This window comes from Choristoneura fumiferana, chromosome 16 (assembly GCF_025370935.1).
Source record: "Choristoneura fumiferana chromosome 16, NRCan_CFum_1, whole genome shotgun sequence".
In the NCBI taxonomy this organism is placed as follows: Eukaryota; Metazoa; Arthropoda; class Insecta; order Lepidoptera; family Tortricidae; genus Choristoneura; species Choristoneura fumiferana.
Genome location: NC_133487.1, coordinates 5,373,849 through 5,400,306, shown reverse-complemented (window position 1 = coordinate 5,400,306; position 26,458 = coordinate 5,373,849). Strand labels below are relative to the sequence as shown.

Genomic DNA, 26,458 nt, shown 5'->3' with positions numbered 1-26,458 from the left:
CAAATATTGCAAATTAAAGGCACCATCAATTTTGCCCATCTTCACTACCAATAAGCATCCAAACATATTTTACTTTCTAAAAATATAACAATTAATTCAAAACAATTGCAGTCACAAGGTAATAAACCTTTACACATTATTTAGCGTAAAACCCACGTTTAAATTCATAGGAATATTTTCAGCAAAATCACTTAAGAGAACTGAAAGTCCAAAAGTGTCATAAATCAAAATTTTAATAACTTTTTTTTCATTATTTTTAATTGTTTTATAAGAGTTAGTTTATGGTGCGCCCAGGGCCGCGCGGAGCAGCTGCTGGCCCTCGGCTGACACCCAGTAGTCAGCAAGCAAGTCCCGTTCCACTTCCAAGCACGATTGGAATGTTTTTTCACCTCTGTCTAGGGTCAGGAGCTGTTTCTTCAGAAGAAGACCCTGCAATAACAATTATTAATTTATTACATTAAAACTCTAGTTACATGACACGCAATGGAATATGCAGCTTTTATCAGTAGAACTTTTATCCTTACGAAAAACTCAAGTCGGTTGTTGAAAGTGATGTCACAATCAATGCCATAAATTTCCCACTGACTATGGCTCTTACTTTTCGATTATGATTACTAATCGTATCACGATCGGGCTTGCTGGCATTAACTTGATACTCCAAAATAAGCTATTGTTATAATTATTGACTTCGTAGTAGATATAACTATACAAGGTTATGCCTTATCTATATTGGCTACGACTTTCGACCTAACCGTTTCACGACGCGAACCGTAACAGTAATTCGCTTGTAAATAGTGCAATCAATGCTCTCCAATGTGGGCCCGAGACATAATATTGATTACATTGTTTTTGAGCGTCACCAGTGAAGATAATAAAGAAGATCCTGTTTTGTACTACTACGGTTTAGTGAGTATTTGTTCAATAATAGGTTTAGGTTTAAAGACATTTATTTCTCTTAATTAATAATCATTAATTTAACTATCGATAATGTTCTTGTTGTGATTTTCTCCCATGCTAAGTTAAGGTTTGGACAGTGCCGGATTAAGACTATTTGATACCGAAGAAAAGTATCTTTTTACCAACTTAATTTCGTCGGTGATACTGCAATACCTAATACTAAGGTATTATTTCCAGTGGCATAGCGTAGTGGGGGGGGGGAGGTCCGCCCGGGGCTTATACTGTGACGAAATCGGCGAATCCTTCTACAATAACGACAACGACATCTTAGTGAAAATGTGAAAATGAATGGGAAAATGTGTGAAAAAATACGAGAGAGAGGGAGCAAAATGCAACTTTTCTGTTCAAGGCTTTTCTAAGTGTTTTATTGCAAATGCCATTTTTTGAAGTTGATAATTGTAAAGCCACGCCTTTTTCTATGCTGGTTGTTCTTTAATAATATTTAGATTTTTTTAAGTTTCTTAATGCTCGGTGTGAAAAGTTGTATGAGCGACTCGGGAGCAAAATTATTTTCATCTTGGGCGTTAACACTTGAATCCCTTATTACGCTCAGGATTCTACTTTAGAATCCCTCGTTACGCTCAGGATTCTATTGTAGAATCCTTCGCTACATTCTGGATTCAATGTACGCCCTCGCCGAAAATACACCATTTTGCTCCCTCGTGACACAAAGAACTATTAATACCTAAATAAGAGGGCGGCAAATTTTTCGTCTGCGCCGGGCGGCTGATACCCAACTGATAATTTCACTATACTAACAGGTGATGTTGAAAGTGAGACAAGCGTGCAACGTTTTCGCAGCGAGTGTGGAACAATTTCACCACGAGCGAGTTACGATTTCGACGCAAATGCTAAACGATTTAGCTGCGTATACTACCGAAGACGACATTTTTTTTACGACTGAACAATATAGTCTTCTGCGACAGACACAGCTAACTCGATACCCGCTCGCGGTGAAATGATGCGCGCTCGCTTCACTTTCAGCTCACCCACAAATTGGGACTGTGATAAGGCTCTTAAAAAAGGTCACCTATGTTTGCCTGGAGGTCTTACTCGACAGAAATATAATAACTTGACAGGAGGAAAGCGAGCGCAGCCTGCCTCTATGCGCGGCGCGCCAAGCGTGCGCCGCGGTGCTGCAGCGGTACTGGCGCGCGCCCGCGCTCGTGCGACTGTGCCGCTGCGCGCGCCGCCGCCGCTGCGACACGCTCGTGCCCGCAGAAAGACGTATTGAGCTCAACAACAGAGCGCACTTCCAGGTGCGTCATCTAACACTTGTACTAGGTATATTTTGACAAGTTTGTGCGTGACACTCGGTAGAACTCTGTTGCAGTCAGCATTTGCTGCACTTATCAACAAAAAACTTGATAAGGGCAGCAGTCTCCTTACTACTTCTCCGCTACTACGTATTCTATTAGCTTTCGTAGTCGACTCTCGAAAATGAGTAGCTTAACTTCAAACTCGGGTAAATCCAATTCTGTCCTTTTTAAGATTTTGGTATTAAATCAAAGGGTAAAAAAAACTAGTTTTGTCACAATATGATGCCGTGTGGTTTTTAGAAAAATACACTTAAAATCATATTTAATCAAAATCAGATCTCTACACTTTTTTTTTTTTTTTCAAATATAGGTGTAAGTCTATCCAAGCCAATCAGCGAAAGAAGTTTCTTTTTTTTACAGTTTATTTTTTCAAATCTAGAATCCAGAATCCAGGTCTGCTAAATCAAAATTATACAAATCCACACTCAGTTTTTTCAAAGATAGGTACCTAAATTGCAATCGATTAAATCAAATCAAGGTAAATCCAATCAACATTTTATTTTTTGTAAAGATGGTTTTAATGCTGAATTTGCCGAACCGGATTTATTTCTTTAATGCTTTAGCCATAATAAAAAAATTCTGCCTAATAAATCACCGAACTAACGTTATTATCACTTTTTTTCAATGATCTCTCAAATGGTTAGAGTGGATTTATCTGAGTTTGAAGTTAAGCGACTCAGATGTACTCTGTGGCTGCTAACTTACACCGTAGATGGTGTGACATAGTAAATTATCCACCGGCGTTTCAAAGTAGAGTGCCAAATATGTTACGTAGTAATTAGTAGGTAAATATTTTGCTAACTGCTTGTAACTCAACCATACTTTCGACAAATAGCATGAGGAGTTGGAAGAGAAGTAGTGTTGCTAGGTATTCGCAATATCCACGTTAAAGTGACGATTGTGTACGTTAGTACCCTATTCCGTCTTAATGGAATAATACCCTACCAGACTACCCTAACAGACGGTGGATGGTGGTTTAATCTCACTTTTCTTGCTCTGGAAATAGCTTTCAGATCAATTCCTTAGTACCAGAACAAAAGAACAATTAAAACCGTTGAAAATAAATAAATTATTTAATTTTATTTTTAGTTTTGTCAACCTACAAAGGATTGGCCAATGTGTACTATCGAAGACACTCCTCTGACTGTCGAATCAGCGTACGATCGCATCGATCCCAACGAGATCGAAGACTTGCATCACAAGAATATTCAACTGACACCACCGAAAATCATATTTAAATGTCAGTGCCGCCAGCCTAAATATTGGAAAGCTAATTTGACAATGGAAAGTGAAGATATACAAGGTTACCAGTGCGTCTCACTGCCTTATTGTTATACTGGAGAGTTCTGCGGGAATGTTAGCGACGACTTATACGCTCTGTACCAGTCCTGCTTGTGTCCTAAGCGAAATATTTGCGTTCACGGCGGAGGGTTGCCACAAGCACGCATTACAGAGTTGCTGTATCGAGGAAAGGGATGGAGAGCGTATTGCGTCCGCGTAGGAGAAGAAGATAGTTACGAAGATTACTAAATCATAAATAACTGACACTCTTACCGAGTCCACTATACCTCCGGTTCCGCCAAAAGCATCAAAACAATAATAAAATGTTTTACACAGTTTGATAGAGTTATTTTGTACCCTTAAAAAAACGAAATCAAATCAAAAAGTGAACAAACAAAATCGACAAAACTGGGAGACCGATTTTTTTCAAACATGTATGGAAATACCACTCAATATGAATTGCAATAAAATTACCATTTGAATAAAATTGGGACCATATATAGTATATATAGTAGGGGAGCGTAAAATTTAAAAAAATCGTAGGATATGGATGATATCAATATCTGACGCGTTTACCTTTACTTGCCCGAATTTCACTCGCCATACCAACTTTTGCCATAAAATATATAGAACCGTGCTGTTTTCAGGATTTTTTTAAATGGCAACATATAGAATGCAGTAGGTTAGGTTAGGTTAGTGTAATAGCAACTCTGAAGAAATTACTATTTCAGAAATAAATTACTTTATGGCAAATGAGAATGAGAAAACATTCGGGCATATGAAATTCGGGCAAACCATAGAGAACCATCTGACGCGCTCGAGTATGTCCATGCAAAAGTTTTTTTTTTACATTTTTGAAAATCCCCATCGATGAAAAGGTATACTGAGCGGCAAAATCTGGCTCTCAAATGTATGCAGATCGTTAATTTTGTATCAAGGGTGGGCCAAATTTTGTGCCAATTGATGTATATATATATAATATATATATATATATATATATATATATATATATGCGTTTTTTCTCAATCTCTAAGCTTCGCAACCCAATAGTTCTCTATGAAGCTCGAGTAAACCCGATTTAGCATGTGGGCTCCCTTACTATTAATAACATTGAGCTTTAATTTGCTTTACAAATTTTACCACTTACGAGTGGTATTTTCAGGTGTGATTTCAAAATACAGTTTCCTGTACGGTTATTTACAGAACCTCACGAGTCATTTAGTAGGTATACAGTACAAACAGATATTCTGGGTGTGGCAACCAATCGCTTAGGGATGGCAACCACTACTGCCAATCACTCCTCACAGCATCTAGTGTCACGATGCACATAGGCGATCGCTGACATCTTAGTTAGCTCAGTGTAAGCTAGATGGCGCTTACTTCAATAAGGGATCTCTGAGCAGAATGACGGACGAACTCTAGAGGTCGCCACCGTAGTTTTCTCTTGACTCATTTATTTACGTAATAATATGTATTTAATATTTATTTATTATTTACTTATTTATTTTATAAAAGTAGGCATTTTATTACACTCATTTACTACACGAGTTTGTACGACTAAATATATCTATAATCAACTCACCCTTGACCGTTTTTGTCGGCCAAGGGGGGTGCTGTCGATCAGCTGTGACCGGGGAATTCTAACTGTAATATTCTCGCCCTTAAAAGCTGAAGCACAGCTGTAAAACACACATTCAACAGCTCACACTACACTAAACAGCTCTCTCGAAAGCTCCATACGCCCAGACTTGGTAAGTTCTCCGATATTTAACTCTTGTGTTTTTCTGTGTATTTTATTAGAATTATTTTCTTTATAATTTAACTTTGTGTAATTGAACTGAAGGCTTCCCCTGGCCAGGGAATCTTTTATTTCAAACATTTCTTATACTTAATATTTTAACACTTGTTAATTTCTCTCATCCGTTGTTATAAACTCAGAACCTATGTTAATGCTTATTACTTTTATGCAACGGATGCTTACCGGTGTTAAAATAAATTCAAACTCAGCTAAGTAACGTTTAATTTCAAATGTAATCTTCTAACGGTTATTTAGTGAACTGTTGTATTTCAAATTTTAACGGTCACTTAGGCTATTTATTTTTACCTTTTGTTTTTTTTAAATAATTATATAAAACTAGAATCACTTTCCTTGCCTGCCTGTAACTCCGTATGATTGTCTCTGCCACTCACTGCAATTCAGCTCACCCTAAGAGTTGGGGCATCGCTGCAGAGGAGTGACTGGCAAACAATCTAGCACTGGACCACAACTGACACCACCTAATTTACAGGGCACCTCCGTACGGCTTCAACTTCCACACCTTTGTACGGCTTACAAACCTTTGTACGGCTTACAACCTTCGTACAACTTTCAAAGCTCCGTTCGGCTACAATTCTCACGGCTCAGGCGGCTCCTTTAACCTGACACTAAGCCCTGACGGCCTTAACTTCCGGAGTACTGCACATCCTTCCTGGCTCGTCCAAGACCCTGATCGTTCCGGCGTGGAACACTTGTCCAGGCTGCTCGTCCTGCCGCCCTAAGGCCCCTTTTGACCTCGGCACCGACGACCACTCAGCTGGACCAGGCCCCCCTGCTGTGGCCAGCCTCTTCGCTCCGGGTTCTTCTCTCCGACTCCAGGGAAGTGTAGGCCAGTGAGACCGAATAATCAGAACCACCTCTCAATAAAATCGCTTGAACTCACTACCTGAGATTCTCGTAATACTTTTACTTTTAATTTTGTCAAATTAGGCCTGTTATTTTTTGTGTTCAATATTTAATTAAAAAATTGTTAAAAAGTCTTATTGTTTTACTCAAAGAATAACTTACTAGGCCTCCTTTAAGGTCAAACCTCCCCTCAAGAGGTCTGCCCTTGACAGTGGCGCCCGTGGGTTTTTTTTTGAGAGGTTCTGATTGTTACGTTTTTCTTGCCTAGAATTGCAGTGATTGTGCAAAAATTTATTGTGTATCTTGTGTGTTCTGTGTATCTCGCAGTAAGTACCCTGTTTTTCTCGCCCCTGTATGGTGGTCGGGGCTTAGAATAACGCCATTCCCCGTCTAGGAATTCGTAAGAGGCGAATAATAGGCATAACCAGTGTTTCAGTTACCGAGATCCCTTAAGTGGTTCATTTAATAGCTTTTTTTTCCTTTAATAACTCTAATTTTAAAACTGCTTTACCGTTATCTTTAAATTCAAATACTCTGCCGACCTTTGACCACTTTCTCGTCAACGGCCTATTTGAATTTCAACTGTCACTTGCCACAGTTGAAACGGACGGCGTTTTAAAATTCAAATCTTAACGACAATTTCAAACTATACCCTAAAGTTAACTAAATATTGTTGCATTAACTAAATTCAAATACGTTAACGGTTCAATTCAAATTCTACCTACTAATTTTCATCAAGTTAAATTTAAACCGTAACTGACGCCAATTATACTTTCACTAATATTGTTCACCGCTGCTTCAAGTGAAACAGTTATTTTAAATTTAGTGACTGCCAACCACTGAATTTGAAATTCTAACGATTCAAATCATTTTTAAATAACGTATTTGAAATACCTACAATTTTATAGAAAAGCAACGATATTTCTATATTTTTAAAATATCTGAACCACTATTTAGATCTTTCATCAAAATCAGTTTATCATTATCTCGGTAAACACACTGACATTTATTTTTGTTCCCAAATTTTACTATTAATTTAACTTCAACGCGGTCTCTTAATTAAATTTTACATTCGATCATTACTGGGAGATACACAACACTATTATTTCTTGTGTCCTACTTGTTAATTTAAATAGCACTGTAACATACGGAGAGTTAAATTTAGGTACTGTGTGTCGAAGAAATACCACATCTGGCATACAACTACACAAACCACCATCACAACTCACAACATTCATATCATACTACTCGAGTGCTTGCTAAAAATCAACTGGCCGCAGAGTTAACAGAACCAGTTATCTATTATTCATTATACGTGTGCTCTCTATTTTCGACCGTCTGTTCCCTGCTTAGAGACCATTATACTTCGATCGCTAGCAAACAGGCTAACGTTTTTATTAATTAGCTTCGGGTATTCTTATATTTAACTGAGGTAATCGTAACTATGGATTGTCATAGAATTAAATACTTGTCTCTTCAAAAGGCAGAACTAACTTATGAGGTGGCTATTCGAGGTACCAATCCCGCGGATACCGTTATTGAGTTGCGTAAACAGATAGTCAAACTGTCAGCTTCTTTACCCGCCAGTGATATTTTAGAATCAGGTCTCGATGTAACCGAGGATATTAAGGGCGCGACTGATAGTGTACTTAAGGCACAGTCACAATTAGTTTCCCTTAAGGCTAAGTTTGATGACGGTTTACTCGAACGTACGGATAACTTGTGTAACCATATTTTTCACCGATTAAGGCGTATTACTCCCGTAACCCCCACTACCGTGGACTCTTATAATGTTTGTTTAAATAAATTTCAATTAATATACCAAGAGTTGGCGGACTTGCGACCAGTTCATGACACTAACGAAGGAGAGGATTTCGAACAATGTGAGGAGACACCACAAGTCACTCACCGCTCCGAATAATACCAATTCTTTCAGTCCGCAAACCCCTACAAAAATAGCAGTTACTTGCGACCGTGGTATGTCTTCTGATATAGCTAAATTACGGTACAACGGGAAGACCTGCGTACGCTCTTTTGTTCAACGGGTAAAAGAATTTTTAGCCGCGCGAAATTTAAAACCTGAAAAAATTCTTCAACATGCAACGGAAATATTCGAAGGAGACGCCCTTCACTGGTTCCGTTCGGTTAAGGATTCCATAGATAACTGGCATGACCTCTCTACACAACTCATAGAAGTATTTTCTCTGCACGATTACGACTACAGATTAAAATCGGAAATTCGCGCGCGTACTCAGGGCGAAAGCGAGAATATAACGATTTATCTCTCAATTATGCACGGCATGTTCTCAAGGCTAACCGTGCCATTTACCGAAGAAGAACAATTAGAAATTGTTCTACATAATATTCGGCCGTGCTTCGCTACTGTCATAGCCACGGCGGAAAAAATAGATAATTTAAATACCTTGCGTAAACTTTGCCATAACTACGAAGTGGTTCATGCGCGTATGTCCCAATTCCGCGAACCTCCGCGAGCGAATTCGGATACGCTCGCGCCAGAATTCGCTTACAATAAACAATCGTCTTTCCTAAACTCTCCAAAGCAACCATATCAAGGGAAAAATTCCCCAGGTAACAACGCCAGTGCACATAATTTCTCTAATTATAAAACCCGCTATCCGGTTAATGCAATCAGCTCGCAAAATAACAACAATAATAATATAAAACTATTTTGCCCGCGTTGTCGCACAAACACTCATACATTACGAAGCTGCAAAGCGCCTCGTACGATAGTCTGTTTTAAATGCGGATTGCCGGGCGTTAAATCTATTAATTGCTCTAAATGCAATAATAAAAAACCAGTTCCTACAACCTCAACTTCAAAAAACTGAAGGCGAGGCGATCCAGTGATCACAGTCTAATAAAAGAAAATAACTGGTCACAATGGCTTAATTATGTTTCAAATTTTTTTAATTCATATAAAGTGGCCACTGTATCGCCTCAACCCTCTATTGTAGACTCGCGACCTTTTGTAAAGGTATCTATTAACGGACTAGAGGTATCGGCTCTGCTCGACTCTGGTTCCGCCGTTACTATTATAGGTAACAATTTTCACAATAGATTACTTGAAAGGGGACATCAACTACTAATCGACGACTCTGTGCGTGTAACAGCCGCGGGCGGCCAACATCTAGATAGTGTAGGATATTTCGACCTGGACTTGACCTTTGAGTCTATAACTCACACTGTAAGGTCATATGTAGTTCCGGGAATCCTCACTTCGCTCATTCTAGGTGTTGACTTCTGGCGCACCTTTAAAGTTTGCCCCAAATACTTGTATAGTATTGGGGTAAGCGAATGCGCCATCAAGCACACAGAGCAAGTCGAGGGTTCCCAAACTCTTATGTCCTATAGTCACTTAACTGAGTCTCAACGCGTCCAGGCAGATAACATCATAAGCCAATTTAACAGCATTTCTTACGAACGGATAGGTTTAGGTCGAACTTCGTTAATAACACACAATATAGATACCGGCGACACTGAGCCGATACGCCAAAGATTTTACCGCATGTCTCCTGAGAAACTTAGAATTATTAACGAACAGGTCGACGAAATGCTACAGCTTGACGTAATCGAACCTTGTGAAAGCGCTTGGTCATCGCCAGTACTTTTAGTAAACAAAAAGAACGGCAAGCCTAGATTTTGTTTAGACAGTAGAAAACTTAACTCAGTAACTAAAAAGGACGCATATAGCTTACCGTACATTTCGGAAATTTTAGATAACCTTAGAGATGCTAAGTTCCTTACTAGCATCGACCTTTCTAAAGCTTTTTGGCAGATACCCATTAATCAGCGGGATAAAACGAAAACAGCGTTTTTCGTACCGTCAAGGGGCACTTTTTGTTTTAAAACTATGGCTTTTGGCCTAACTAACGCGCCGGCTACACAGCAACGTTTAGTCGATAGTTTGTTCGGCCCCGAATTTGAAATGAAAGTTTTCTGTTACCTCGACGATATAGTCTGTGTTAGTAATTCATTCGAGGACCACGTGACATTACTTCTGCGCGTCCTAACTAAATTAAAAACAGCTGGTCTAACTATCAACTTTGAGAAAACTCAGTTCTTCAGGGACAGTCTCAAATACTTAGGTTACGTTGTAGACGCTCAAGGGCTGCGTACAGACCCAGAAAAAGTAAATGCAATCGTAAACTATCCTAGACCAACTTCAAAAAAAGAGGTAAAACGTTTTCTGGGTACCGCCTCTTGGTACCGCCGTTTCGTTCCCAACTTTAGTACTCTGGCAGGGCCCTTAAATATTTTAACTTCTAATAAAAAGAAAGCCCCTCCATTTCAGTGGACGCCAGAGGCCGAACAGGCATTTTTAAAACTTAAAGCCTGCCTTGTAACAACTCCGGTTCTTTCTTGTCCCAACTTTGATTTACCGTTCGAAGTACACACTGACGCTAGTGACTATGGCGTCGGCGGTATGTTATGTCAAAATATAAACGGCCAGGAGCACCCGGTCGCTTATATGAGTAGGTCATTAACAGGCTGTGAAAAGAATTATAGTGTAACTGAACGGGAAACCTTAGCCGTACTAGTAGCCTTAGAACACTGGCGCTGTTACTTGGAAAACGGAAAAACATTCAAAGTTTATACCGACCATTCATCCTTGAAATGGTTCCTTTCTCTTAATAACCCAACCGGACGCCTAGCCCGTTGGGGCGTAAGATTGTCTTCTTTCGATTTTGAGATTTTACATCGTCGCGGCAAAGATAACGTAATACCTGATTCGTTATCAAGATCCGTGCCGGTGTCGGCAATAACTATTGCTAACTCGTATCTCAATTCGCAAGACAAATGGTACTTAGACTTGTATAATAGCTGTGTAAACACACCGCAAGGTTTCCCCAATTATAAAATTGTAAACAATTCCTTATATAGACTTACTAAGTCAGATACTAGGTTTAACAATGAGTTCGCGTGGAAAGAGGTTGTGCCAGCGGAATTACGCGAACAAATTATAAAAGAAAATCATGCAGAACCAACAGCCGGACACTTAGGCGTTTTCAAAACCTATCACCGTATAGCACTCAAATACTTTTGGGTAGGCATGTATAGAGACGTATCAAAGTTCGTTTCCTCTTGCGACACTTGCATCGCTTATAAACATCCTACGCACGCGACACTAGGTGAAATGGGAAGGCCTAAACAGTGCTCGAGGCCCTTTCAAGCCCTAGCCTTGGACTTCGTCGGACCATTGCCCACTAGTCGTAAACAAAATAGTTACTTGCTCGTAGTTACTTGTATTTTTTCAAAATATTGTTTCTTATTTCCGGTTCGTAACGCAACTGCGGCAATCGTAGTCAAACATTTAGAAGATTCCATTTTCTTAGTTCACGGAATACCGCAAACCATTTACATGGATAATGCGTCACAACTAATTAGCCGCGAACTAAAAACATTTCTCAATAAATACAAGGTGCCTAACCAATTTTTAATAGCAAAGTACAGTCCACATATTAATAATACGGAACGCTACAATAAAACTATTATATCCTGCGTCTCCACCTTTGTTAACGACGACCATAGGACTTGGGACGTCAACATACCTAAAGTACAATTCGCTATAAATAATTCTGTGAACGAGGTAACCGGTTATACTCCTTCCTTCCTTGTTTACGGCAGAGAGTTAGTGACTTGTGGTTCACACTTCGTTGATAACGATTTGGGGAATGAAATACTTTTTCTACCTCGCGATATTTACGCACAAAACATGGGTTTCTTGACCCATATATTTGATAAAGTTCAACACTCACTTTATAACGCACATCAAAAAAACATTGCGCGTTACAACTTACGCCGAAAACCGGCTGAATTTAATGTGGGAGACTTGGTCTGGAAGCGCACGTATTTCTTAAGTGATAAGTCTAAATACTTTAGCAAAAAACTTGCACCAAAGTTCGTTAAGTGTAAAATAACTAAAAAAGATCTCCACTCGTTTTCGAATTACAGGATCTTTCTGGTAACGATTTAGGTGCATGGCATATTAAAGATTTAAAATTAACACCGGGCGGCAGGTAGCGTCTGCGCACATTAAATAAATAATGCATTACTTGCTTCCTTATCAATGTAGGTACTAATTACATAATGCATCTGGACGGGCGATCAGCTGTCGCGCGCCGTCACATCAGTCTCCATTTAGCACCGGCGAATGCGCACGCGTGTTAATTTAATTTTTGTCTTATCACACTCCCTTATCACTTAGACGCACGGTTCTATTTATAGAATCAAGTCATTTTAGCGCGCCGCCTCCGCGCGGACCTGCACCCTTTTGCACTATTATTTCTTTAAATCTATAGCGCGTACATATTACTTGGTACACGCTAAACTAGTATAATCATTTGTCGCGGTCCGCCACTCATTATTATAATATTAATTGATCTGTCCTTAAGCCTTTACCCGAGAACTTGCAACTCGTTAAAAAGTATTTTAAAATTTGAATTACGGAACCCGTGCGGTTGGTAACACGTAAAATATGCCCTTAGCCTCTGTAATTCAAAACTCTAATGATTGGAACGGATGGTAATTCCAATCACAGATTTAATTAATGTCTATAATTATATTTTATGAAGCATACAACGTCCACCTTCCATTAACACATTTTATTCCTTTGACATAAGGGTCAACAAGCCTCTGTTGTTGTTTGACCCGCCATGAGAGTAGAAGTATGATCATAGTATGAGAGACGACGTATGTAAGCGTTATGTCATAGTGTTTTTTTTTTAACGAAATTTGCTATGAGGCTCAAATTTCTTTTGGAGGGACGGGCGTACTGTCACGATGCACATAGGCGATCGCTGACATCTTAGTTAGCTCAGTGTAAGCTAGATGGCGCTTTCCTCAATAAGGGATCTCTGAGCAGAATGACGGACGAACTCTAGAGGTCGCCACCGTAGTTTTCTCTTGACTTATTTATTTACGTAATAATATGTATTTAATATTTATTTATTATTTACTTATTTATTTTATAAAAGTAGGCATTTTATTACACTCATTTACTACACGAGTTTGTACGACTAAATATATCTATAATCAACTCACCCTTGACCGTTTTTGTCGGCCAAGGGGGTGCTGTCGATCAGCTGTGACCGGGGAATTCTAACTGTAATATTCTCGCCCTTAAAAGCTGAAGCACAGCTGTAAAACACACATTCAACAGCTCAGACTACACTAAACAGCTCTCTCGAAAGCTCCATACGCCCAGACTTGGTAAGTTCTCCGATATTTAACTCTTGTGTTTTTCTGTGTATTTTATTATAATTATTTTCTTTATAATTTAACTTTGTGTAATTGAACTGAAGGCTTCCCCTGGCCAGGGAATCTTTTATTTCAAACATTTCTTATACTTAATATTTTAACACTTGTTAATTTCTCTCATCCGTTGTTATAAACTCAGAACTATGTTAATGCTTATTACTTTTATGCAACGGATGCGTACCGGTGTTAAAATAAATTCAAACTCAGCTAAGTAACGTTTAATTTCAAATGTAATCCTCTAACGGTTATTTAGTGAACTGTTGTATTTCAAATTTTAACGGTCACTTAGGCTATTTATTTTTACCTTTTGTTTTTTAAAAATAATTATATAAAACTAGAATCACTTTCCTTGCCTGCCTGTAACTCCGTATGATTGTCCTTGCCACTCACTGCAATTCAGCTCGCCCTAAGAGTTGGGGCATCGCTGCAGAGGAGTGACTGGCAAACAATCTAGCACTGGACCACAACTGACACCACCTAATTTACAGGGCACCTCCGTACGGCTTCAACTTCCACACCTTTGTACGGCTTACAACCTTTGTACGGCTTACAACCTTCGTACAACTTTCAAAGCTCCGTTCGGCTACAATTCTCACGGCTCAGGCGGCTCCTTTAACCTGACACTAAGCCCTGACGGCCTTAACTTCCGGAGTACTGCACATCCTTCCTGGCTCGTCCAAGACCCTGATCGTTCCGGCGTGGAACACTTGTCCAGGCTGCTCGTCCTGCCGCCCTAAGGCCCCTTTTGACCTCGGCACCGACGACCACTCAGCTGGACCAGGCCCCCTGCTGTGGCCAGCCTCTTCGCTCCGGGTTCTTCTCTCCGACTCCAGGGAAGTGTAGGCCAGTGAGACCGAATAATCAGAACCACCTCTCAATAAAATCTCTTGAACTCACTACCTGAGATTCTCGTAATACTTTTACTTTTAATTTTGTCAAATTAGGCCTGTTATTTTTTGTGTTCAATTTATAATTAAAAAATTGTTAAAAAGTCTTATTGTTTTACTCAAAGAATAACTTACTAGGCCTCCTTTAAGGTCAAACCTCCCCTCAAGAGGTCTGCCCTTGACAGGTGACAGTCGGCGCCTTACCAGGCATGTCTACTCGGTTTTGCCGTGGTCACGTTGACATTTTGTTTCTGAAACCCACGTGGAGGTGCGCTTCTCTACGTTGTGATTCGAAAAATACGAATTACGACTACAGCTGACTTATCTGATGCTTCCAAAGCGGCGAGTTTTTGCTTGAAGCTCCGTTTGCTCCGCCTCGGACTCCAGGCGGGCAAGCTCGCGCTCGCGCTCTGCTGCTGGACGTGCGAGCACAGCTTGTTGACGCGCGAGTTCGAACTCGCGCTCCGCTTGTTGACGCTCGCGATCCGCCTTTGTCGCGCGATTTCACGCTCGCGCTCCGCTTGCTGACGCTCGCGATCCGCCTGTTTGTCGCGCGAGTTCACGCTGGCGCTCCACCTGGCGCCGCATAGCGTCTGCTTCTAACGCCAATTTCTGAGCACGGACGGTCGCCGACGAAACGCGATGATTGTGTGCGCTCGCTGCGAGATTGCTTACTGTGGACGCTAGAAGCGGTTGGTGCTTGGGTATTTCCGTCGTTGCCGTGAGGTAGAAGGAGCATTTGGGCGATCGGCGGCGGGGCTAGGTTGTGCCGCGCTACCAGGGGCGTTGCCCACCGTGGGTATGCTCGTTCTATCAGGCAATGCCGAAGCACCGACGTCGGTTGTGGTTGAACCCGGCCGGGTGCCGCGCGGTGACCGCTCGCGGCGATCGCGTTGCACCCGCTCGGATTCCGTAGTTGCGGGATCTGTCTTTGTCTTACTCCGTGTTTTCGACCATAGTGAATACGTATGAAAACGAATGTAAAATAATGTATTCTACACGAAACGGGATCTATAATTCTACAATGAACTTACGTGGAAAAAATGTGACAGATGATTTTCGCTGGATATTTTACGGTGAGAATGGACCAAAATGATAGCTAGTGGTGGACTGTATGGAAGTAATGGGAAGATTGATGGAAACACGGGTTAAATGATAGGTTATTTAATAGGATTAAAGGACAATATTATGTATTAACCGACAGATCGGGCAAACAAATCACAAACTGACAATGAACGTAAAAACATATTAAAAGCAAGTGTCAAAAATATAAGTTAAAAAAAGGTCATACCGCAGCCAGTCGCCAACAATTGTATTGTATTGTACATATATGAATACGTCCTACTACTGGGCACACAAATCACAATGACTGTCTCATTGTGATTCGAGCTTATTCACTATCGGCCAAGCCTGGATTAGGAATTTCACACACCATTGAATTGTTTCGCAAGTTTATGCGCGTTTGCACTTGAAAGCTTTCCTTTGTCAAAAAATTAATGGTAAATTTAAAACAATATTAGCACACTAGCGCGGAAAAAGCTAAGAAATTTATTGTTCTTTAAATGTGCTAGGTTCTGGCACTTCTGGCTGCGTCGGGATAAAGGTCCATACTTACTAATAGCTGTTGCCCGCGACTCCATCCGCGTAGAATTCGTGTATCGCTATCCCGCGGGTACTATGCATTTTTCCGGGACAAAAAGTAGCCTATGTCCTTCCGTGGGACTCCAACTATCTCCATTTTTCAGTGTAGGTAATGCTCGATTACTCTAGAGTTAACACACATACTTATAGTACTGATAATACCTACTTTATAGAAAGCTTTTTATAAACATAAAGAAAGCCGATCATTTTGATTTTGTAGTTAATTGTCAAAAGTACCTGCTTTGAACATGAAACTACCGTGAGACTCACTCATATTAAATATCGCGCTTTTAATGTCGCGTTGCTCCGAAGGCAGGGAACTAAAGTACATATGTTGTAGTTTTTAAAGTATTAACCTTAGCGGTCCCCCAACATCGATGACGCTTAGATAAGAAAATATTATACCCACTTATACTAAATTAACTTAGGCTAATTTTTGCGGTAAATCAGCATAGTCCCATATTAGCATATAGTCCCGCGGGATAGGGATAAACGAATTCTTCGCAGATGAAGTCGCGGGCAACAGCTAGGTAGTGCATAATATTTTTTTACTTTTTAGTTGTCTTTTTGGCAGCATTTTTCTGTCGGCGTTCTTTTGTCGGCATTTTTTTGTCGGTGTTTTTTTTTCGGACGTTTTTTTTGTGTCGGGGGTTTTTTATTCCATGTTTTTTAAACTTTTGTAAAAGTTTTTTTTTAAAGTGTACTACTGTGTTGGATATCCTGGTTGCAGCATCAGCTCATCGTGTTGCCACCATATTGCATTGTATATAGAATCAAATACTGATCAAAAGGAATCAAACACGACATTTTCGACCAGATGGCCTAGTGGTTAGAGAACCTGACTACGAAGCTTGAGGTCCCGGGCTCGAATCCCGTGTCGGGGCAGATATTTGTAGGAAAAATACGAATGTTTGTTCTCGGGTCTTGGGTGTTTAATATGTATTTAAGTATGTATCTATCTATATAATTATATTTATCCGTTGCTTAGTACCCATAACACAAGCTTTGCTAAGCTTACTTTGGGACTAGGTCAATTGGTGTGAATTGTCCCGTGTTATTTATTTATTTATTTATTTTCAAGAGTAATTTTTCGGAATAAAAGTACCTAAAATACTATTCAATGGAAAAAATCAATCGTGTAAACAATGTGGCGACTGACATTGACACTTGACTGACGACTGGCTGACTGACTGACTGACGTTAGCTCTAGTGATGTGAATGCTCTTTAACATACTTCAATCAGCAGTAATTATTTTGAATTTATTCATATTTCATTATTTAAGTATTTATTATTTGTATGTTTACAGCTATGATAAAATAGTAGCGAAATGAAGTTTATTTATACCGCCTTATTTTTTTTTAATAAATAACGTCTGTCCAATGGGGCAAAGAGTCAGAATGGCGGGTGTAAACCGTCTGATGGCGTCCTTACGACGCCATTTTCTTCTCGGCCATTTTACGTTGTGTTCGTCAGAAGACTATCTTCACACAACACACATGAACATGGCGAGCATGGCGTCGTATGGACGCCATTAGACGGCTCAGATACAATATCCCCCCAGCTACAATAGCCCCGGGTAACCATTATAAATATAAAAATAAAACTATACAAAAAACGGCTAGACGGACTTTGATGAAATCTGGTATGTAGATAGCTGAACATCTGGAATAACACATAGGTTACTTTTTATCCCGTTATTCCCACGAGATAGGGATAAAATCTCGAAATAACAACCGCTGGAGTCATGAAATTTGGCATGGTTGTTTTTAATATAACGTCAATATTACGAATAAGTTAATAGGTATGCTTATGAATACGCTCTACAACCTGAACCAATAAAATTCTCCAATTTGCAGAGCCAGCCATAATTATCGGTAGGTAAGGTTGGTTCAGTCAAATAATTAATTTTGTAGGTACAGCACTAAATTTCCAGAGACTAGACCGACCATAGACCAACTTCGGTGAGGAAAAAATTGTCATGTCAATTTGACAAATATAACGGATTTTCGTCTTCCAATTAATTATATAAAATAAACATATTTACACGATTATTTAATGATAAAATGATTGTTAAAAACAGTGGTGAGTTCATTGAGATGTGAATATGATCGGGATTGGCGTTCAAATGTAAGTAACTACGGAGTAATCGTGAAAAATTGCTTTGTTTACACGATTGATTTTTTCCATTGAATAGTACTTTAGATTATTATGTCAATCAAAAACTGTGTAGCTTTCAATTACTGAAATATTTCTATCTCGAGGGAATTTTGAATTTTCCGGAGAAAAAGTAGGTAGCCATTGTTAGTCAAGAACTGTAGCTTTATATTAGTGAGTTTTTTTTAATCAATCTAAAGAGTTCTATCCCGCACAGTTACCACAAATTTAACACGAGCGAAGCCGCGGGCAAAAGCTAGTATTAGTATGAAAGTATGGAAGTATAGATATATGTAGATAATACACCAGCGTCCATTTGTAGGCTTTTTAATCTAGGTTTAAATGGTCTTAAGACCTGTCAGATCCATACAAGAACTGTCAGTTTAAGCCGTAAATCGAGACCAAGCGAGCCTACAAGACGTCTTATGTACCTACCTAAACTAGGATTATTTTGTCCCGAGAGTAAAAGGATTTACGCGCAAAAGTAACCATTTAAAAACCACTTTGATGTCATTTAGGTAAAAGCCACTTTGATACCTAATAAAATTATATACTTACAGTGCTTTCATTGTAGTAGGTGACATCTTGGCTGCGGAATATATTGCAGTTGTAGCCTGAATATGACTGGCGTAAAATATTTTGAACATAAAGAACTATGTTATCTAAATACAGTCTGGAAATATTTTCTCAGAAAATCTATTTAAAATATTTAGCCAGTACTACCGCAACTTCCGAGAAGCAATCTTAAGATTAACTTAATTAAAATTATGCTTAAGTTTGTCCTCAAAGTTATTCTTAGGTGCGTAAATAAGACTAATTACATTTATGCTAGAAGTTTTATGAAATTTAGAATACAGCAGCTTTTATTAGGTTAAGCCCCAAATAAGTCATTGCCTCATTGCCCTATCAAAGCATCTTGGATACCTAGTGTAGTGAATTAAAATTTGTAAAACATACTTAGTCTTGTCGATGGCAATGCGTGCTAACATATTGCCTTCGAATGTCTAATCTGTGCATGTCGTTTGTTATGTGAGACGAAGCGAATCGTGTTCAGTTCTAACACAATTCTTACGTAAATGTTATTTTAAAACTTGCTTCGATTTTGTTTTATATTGCAGGAATGTAACAATCATGATGACAATAATGTCAAATGTAATATGACATTTGTCACAATAGTAATTTTTTCCAAGGGATTGAAATTCAGAAAGTCATTCTGCATTTCATTTATTTTTAGGTTCACCAATGTCGAGTCGATTCTCATCCATAAACTGTTTTGTGGCAAACAATCTGCTATTTAATTTTGATGCATTTAGTGTTACCTATCACTTACGGGGGTGCGCTAATGTCAATAGTGGTTTCTGTAACACGCCGGTGGGCGCTGGATTGTTACAGTCAAGGGCAAAGATATCGATACGGCCAAAGTTACAAAAATATTACACGACTTTAGTGCACTGTGAACATTAAGGCCGTGTATACATATTTTTGCAACTTTGGCCGTGACGATATCTTTGCCCTTGACTGTACGGTCGCGGTATAACAATTTGACATTTGTCATTGCTTATAACTAAATGAGCAATTGAAGCAAGACTGCTGGCGTCAGAAGACTTTACGATACTAACGCCATTATAGTGGTTTTTCAACCGTCAAAAACCCTTATTCAACAAGTACAAGTATTACTATAGAGTAAAACAGGCTGTGTTATCCTGGTAACATGTACTTTTCCAACAGGACACAGACGAAGTTGCGATTAGCAGCTACCACTGACCCAATAATATTATTGGGGTGTTGGCATTACGGGCAGTTTAAAGTGGCCATTTTGGTAAACCACCAATTTCATCGATTTAAAGAACTAACAACATTTTACTTACGTACGTTCTATTAATAGACACTGGGTAATATTCTTAACAGTTTTTACGAAACTAAACCTAAATTACCTGCAATCATTTCGAATTATCACGCCTCATCTATTAACTTCTTGAATCTTCAATGCCATTTTTCAATACGGTACATGTTACCTCCTAAAATGTCTAGTTTTTTTAAGTTCTCATAGTATTTCGTTAAAAAATGTGATGACTCAGAATAAATGTTATCGTGATCGACATTCAGACGCTAAACACGTCGAGTCAATAACGTCTATTATATTTCTAGCTTTGTCCTCGAGATTAGCAGAGATCACATGTAGTAACGCATATTGTGTCGCCTTCCACACTATATTTGAGATGCTGTATGAACAGCAACCCTTTACCTTTACTTTTTTTTTTTTTTTTTTTTTTTTGTGGGTACACCGAGCCTTCTCAGTTTCTACCCCATTTGATATCTTCATTCGCATTTTAGTGCTTCGCCACTCCGCACGTAATAAGCGACGCGCCGCGTAATACTGAACCCAGTGCTATTCTCGTTAAAAATGGGTAAACGTACTCGCATAGAACCTGACGATTACGAATATATCGCTAAAAAGTTTAAAAAACTGGAACGCAAGTTATTACGCGCACGTCGAAAACACCGCGACCGCGACCGACAACCACGGCAACATTCCTCATCTTCGTCGTCCGACTCGTCGTCGTCGTCATCTTCGTCGTCGTCGAGTTGCAGCTCGGCATCATCTCGCCCGCATCCACGGCGCGCTTCATGTTCGTCCCTGCCGGAGCCGTATAACAATGAAGGTACGAAAACGCTCACTTACCATTATGTTCGTAGTAAATCAGTACTGCGGTTTGCCCTTGGGGTTCTCACTTTGCTGGTAAACGAATATACATGGTACTTAGCATTGCAGTCAGCACTAAGGTTGACATCTTTGCTGTTACTACGCTGTGTGTCATTGCTATAATGACTCACCCAGATCTACCAGAGCGTTTTTTACTTGGCAATACGATAGCCTAGCATTGCAGTCAGCACTTAAGGCTGATATCTTTGCTATTCCCTATTGTAACGTCGGATCATTGCGATTACAGACGTGCCAGCGATCGAATACATGGGCGTCTTGGCACCTGACCAGCCGGCTACGGCTTCCGCTGCGCCCGCGCACGCGGCGCCAGGTGCCACCACGCCGGCTCGCCCACCCATGGGCATGGGCACCGATATACCGGCGCAACCGCGCACAGGCGCTGGCGCGCCCGCACAACCGGTGGCATCATCAAGTCGCGCGGCGGCCGCGCTGGCCGAGAGCGCGCCTCCAGCGCATTCTGCAGAACAACAGCCTGCTGAAGTTTTAGAACCAGAACTAGACGAAGAATTACTTAGAATACTAGGTGATGACCCATCACAGACCAAGATTTACGGTAAGGAGATTAGACCAGATCTGGCGGTACGCTTCCAACACATAGCAACCGCGGGCTTGTCCAAAGAATCTCGCAAGGAGCTGTTGGAAAAACATCTACCTCCAGCTAACAGTATTTTAATTGACGCGCCTACCCTCAACCCAGAAATAAAGGCCGCGATTCACGAACATGTCCTTAAAAGAGACAAAAGCATAGAATTAAGACAAAAACAAGTTGCTTCAGTCATTTCCTGCATAGGAGATAGCCTCACGTTACTCCTGTCAGAGCAACCTAGAAATACAGCTGTAATCCAATTGCTGATGGACGCTAGCAAAATTCTATGCGATTGTCAGAACGCAGAATCCTTGGTCCGTAGGAGCTTTATCCTCCATAATCTTAAGAAGGGATTAAAGGAGGAACTACAAACTACTAAAGTTGACAAATTTCTATTTAGTCACGACCTAGCCGATAAGCTAAAAGCAGCGAAAGCTATAAACAAATCTGGAGACGATTTAAAGATCCCAATAGCAGTTCATGCAAAGAAGAATGTCAAGCCACCAGCCAAGAATTTAAACTGGCGAGGTCCTCCCCAAATTCCAAGGCCGAAGGGGATTCAGAGGACGAAGGAGCCTGCCCCGAAGAATCGCCGTTACAACTCCTCGAGACAATCGTCGCGTCCAGCGTCGACTCGCAACAGTCGCCCTTAAACACGGTAAAGTTCGCCGGCAGACTTTCTCGCTTCAGTTACCAGTGGTCCCTTCTTACAAGCGATAGTACCATTCTGTCGTGGATAGACGGTTACCAAATCCCATTCTCGCGTCCTGCAACTCAACTTACGCTTCCCGCGCATAGAACTTACTCAACCACTGAAAAACTGCAGTTCAAGCAGTCTATACAAGAACTTTTGTCTAAGGGGGCCATTTCCGAATGTTATACTTGCGAAAATCAATTTATATCACCGATATTCCTAGTACCTAAGCCAAACGGTAAGACAAGATTTATATTGAATCTAAAGGTCTTAAATAAATTTATAGACACCCAACATTTTAAACTGGAGGATCTGCGCACGGCCTTGAAACTGGTATCTAGAAACAGTTTCATGAGCACGCTAGACCTCAAGGATGCATATTTCTTAATAAAAATACATGACGACTATAAGAAATATCTTCGTTTCACTTTCGATGACAAATTATATGAATTTAATGTCTTACCTTTCGGCTTAAATACAGCCCCCTTTGTATTCACCAAAATCATGAAACCAGTAATCAGTTTACTTAGATCATGTGGCTACCTATCCACAATATATCTGGACGATCTATTACTCATAGGCCAGTGTCCCAATTCTTGCCTACGAAATATATCGGACACTACAAGACTCCTGGAGTCTTTAGGGTTCGTAATAAATAGAAAAAAGAGTTGTCTTCTTCCTGACACTGCATGCAAGTTTTTAGGCTTTGTAATAGACACTAAAAACCTAGAGGTCAGTTTACCACCTGAAAAAATTAATAAGATTAAATCAGAAATAGTTAAATTTCGTAAACTTAACCGTTGTAAGATACGAGAGTTTGCTCGTCTGGTGGGTTTACTCATCTCCGCTTGTCCCGCCGTCGAATACGGCTGGCTCTACACTAAGGAGCTCGAGAGATGCAAATACCTAAATTTACTCCATGACGATAATTATGATAATTATATGAATATACCGTCATCGATTTTGCCTGATCTGGAATGGTGGTCTGATGCTATTAAACATCCCACAAATAAAATAAAACAAAACTCATTTTGCTTAGAAATCTTTTCCGATGCCTCAACTACGGGATGGGGGGCTGCCTGTAGAGAGGAACGGGCTAGTGGGATGTGGAATGAAGATGAGCGCTCACGGCACATCAACTACTTAGAAATTTTGGCTGCATTTTTCGGACTAAAAGTTTTTGCTAAATCCTATTATGACTGTCAAATTCTTTTGAGAATTGATAATACTACAGCTATTTCATATATAAACCGCATGGGCGGTATACAGTTCCCTCATCTTACCAACATTACCAGAGAAATATGGCAATGGTGTGAACAACGTAAAATTACATTGTTCGCGTCATACATAAGCTCCACTGATAATGAAGTCGCAGACGCCGAGTCACGGCGCGTCCATCCGGACATCGAATGGGAACTTTCAGACTTTGCATTCCAAGCAATCGTAAAACGTTTTGGAGTCCCGGATATAGACATATTTGCTAGTAGATTAAACAGGAAATGTATACAATACATATCATGGCACCGGGACCCCGACGCTTACGCAACTGACGCGTTTACAATACCATGGACCGGTTTAAAATTTTATGGCTTTCCACCGTTTTCCATTATCCTTAAAACATTGAGAAAAATTATAGATGATAAAGCTCAGGGTATACTTGTAGTCCCTTTGTGGCCCACACAGCCATGGTACCCCTTGTTCCAAAGCCTGTTATTATCAAAACCGTTAGTATTTAAATCTGGTAAAGGTTTGATTTTTTCTCATTCCAGCAACCGAGATGTTCACCAGAGGACTACCCTGGTTGCCGGGAGGTTATCCGGACGTCCTTCTTAGGTCAAAATGTACCATCACCATCGATAAATATCATGATTGCATCCCTCTCAGATAGCTCTTTAAAGCAATACGACACATGCTTTAAAAAATGGTTTCTGTTCTGCAGTAAGCATAAACAGAACATGTACCTAAAATCAGTTCCTAATGTAATCTCCTTCTTAACAGAATTATATGAATCTGGTGCTCAATATGGAACATTGAATAGTTGTAGATCAGCTCTATCTTTAATTCTAGGTCACGATATAGGAAATGATGACCGGGTGAAACGCTTTCTTAAAGGCATTTTCCGCCTACATCCCCCGTTACCCAAGTATGATACCACTTGGGATACATCCTTGGTCCTTAACTTCCTTGCTAGCTGGTACCCAAACGAAACTCTAAATCTAGAATTGATCTCTAAGAAATTAGCTACTTTGCTCGCCCTTACAACCGCACATAGAGTGCAAACTATCTCCAAAATAGATATTAAAAACATTGAGTCACATGACAATGCCATCCATATTAAAATCCCTGATCTTATAAAGACGTCTCGGGCCGGTGCCTCCCAGCCGACCTTTATTCTTCCATATTTTCGTGAAAGACCAGAAATTTGCCCAGCTTCGGTCCTTCACTGTTATTTAAATTTAACAAAATCATTGCGTTCTAACAGTCTTCTTTTTGTGGGCTTTAGGAAGCCACATAAATCGATTTCCTCACAAACTCTGAGCAGGTGGATTAAAAATACACTACAAAGCTGTGGCATTGACACATCTCTTTTTACTGCTCACAGCACAAGACATGCTGCCACTTCAAGGGCGCACAGACTAGGTGTTAGTTTGGACACAATTCGTAAAACAGCAGGTTGGAGTGGCAGCTCCAACACATTTGGTCGTTTCTATAATAGGAACGTAGGCTTACATAATAATGATTCTTTCGCAAAAAGCGTATTAGCCGATTGTTTAATTGATCCTAACATTGATTGTACTTAACATGATGTCTCTAATCTGATTATTGCAAAATGAACCTACTTATTTGTTTCAATTTTGAATTTAATATAAATGTACCTATGATCACTTCGTTGTTTTTCTCTGATGTTAGTGGTACAATCTCTCAACATCTACATGTGATCTCTGCTAATCTCGAGGACAAAGCTAGAAATATAATTAATGATTAAACGAACTTACCTGTAAGTGAAGTTCTATCATAATTATATGATAGCTTTGTCCGAAGAGATTAGCATCCCACCCTCCCCTTGTCAAGCCCCTTAATAAAGTAACAATTACACATACAAACTCATTATATAAGTACCTATGTGTAGCTATATAATGCATGTATCTGTCTAGCTATGTGGTGGGAGACTCTGAACTAAATGAAGATATCAAATGGGGTAGAAACTGAGAAGGCTCTGTGTACCACAAAAAAAAAAAAAAAAAAAAGTAAAGGTAAAGGGTTGCTGTTCATACAGCATCTCAAATATAGTGTGGAAGGCGACACAATATGCGTTACTACATGTGATCTCTGCTAATCTCTTCGGACAAAGCTATCATATAATTATGATAGAACTTCACTTACAGGTAAGTTCGTTTAATCATTAATTAACCAGCCGTTTTGCACGAAGCTATATTGAGATAAACGTGTGACTATCTCTGTGGCTGTAAATGCAGATGAAACTTTCAACGCCAACTGGCGGGAAAATACTGTTCAAGGTAGGAAAATTTACTCAAAGAACGTTCCTTTATTTTTAAAATTAAACAGCACTGCATTAAATGTTTAGAAGTATTGAACTTTGACATTAATTTTGTAAGACAAATATCTGCTCATGAATTCTATTTAAAAGCATAAAGTTGTGACACAGGCTTTTCATTAAATAAAAGTGTGTGTAATTTTAGTAAATCTATAAAAATATTTGAATAAAACCATGATTAACCAAATAACACCTGATGCGTTAAAGCTTAGCCAGCGATTTAACCTACTAGCTCTAAAAAGTATAAACATACCCACAGGAACTTATACATACATATACTTAGTAAACAACACCCTTTTTCCAACGGTCGGATAAACAAAATGCCAGCAACATTGCATTCGTTTGGATATAAAAAGCTACAAAGTGTCTCAAATATCGTGCAAGAGCTAAATTGGTCCCGACGAGGGCCATGAAGCCCGGCCTTTGTCTCAAATGTGGGGCACTAGGTTTTCATTGCTTTGGACCTAGACGTCAACAAATCGGAATAGACTTAGCGTTAGTTAATATAAAAATGGACTGGTTTTCTAAAAAAATCTAATTTCTGTTAATCAGAAAATATTGGACAAGTATATTTACTTTTGTCAGTTACCAAAAAATATAAAGATACTACAGTTTACCCGCGGCTTCGCACGCCTAAACTATTCGATCTAGTAGTTAAAATTGAAATTCCGTGATTTTGTAAAATTTCTCTGGGAATTCCAAAATTTAGATCTTGGT

At 39.6% G+C, this 26,458-nt stretch overlaps 2 protein-coding genes and 1 long non-coding RNA gene across 4 annotated transcripts in view; 2 read left to right on the top strand and 1 right to left on the bottom strand.

Annotated features, from left to right (window-relative positions):
• LOC141436371 (uncharacterized) overlaps positions 1-26,458 on the top strand; it is a 143,322-nt gene that overhangs the window by 71,089 nt on the left and 45,775 nt on the right. The window lies entirely within an intron of this gene.
• LOC141436094 (uncharacterized) lies at positions 216-658 on the bottom strand. Its single transcript, XR_012452263.1, has 2 exons — positions 525-658; positions 216-429 (listed from the first exon to the last, which is right to left on the bottom strand). It is a non-coding gene; the product is annotated as an uncharacterized lncRNA (long non-coding RNA).
• On the top strand, positions 712-3,895 carry LOC141436093 (uncharacterized). The gene is made up of 3 exons (XM_074098944.1): positions 712-906; positions 2,037-2,216; positions 3,366-3,895. Exons 1-3 carry the CDS (start codon positions 814-816, stop codon positions 3,804-3,806), a joined length of 714 nt encoding a protein of 237 aa, XP_073955045.1. The 5' UTR covers positions 712-813; the 3' UTR covers positions 3,807-3,895.

Excerpts from the sequence above, each read along its gene's own strand:
- LOC141436093 (XM_074098944.1), top strand. The coding sequence starts at position 814 with ATGTGGGCCCGAGACATAATATTGATTACATTGTTTTTGAGCGTCACC. Across the intron at positions 907-2,036 it reads TTTTGTACTACTACGGTTTA|GAGGAAAGCGAGCGCAGCCT; the intron begins GTGAGTATTTGT and ends ATAACTTGACAG. Across the intron at positions 2,217-3,365 it reads ACAACAGAGCGCACTTCCAG|TTTTGTCAACCTACAAAGGA; the intron begins GTGCGTCATCTA and ends TTTTATTTTTAG.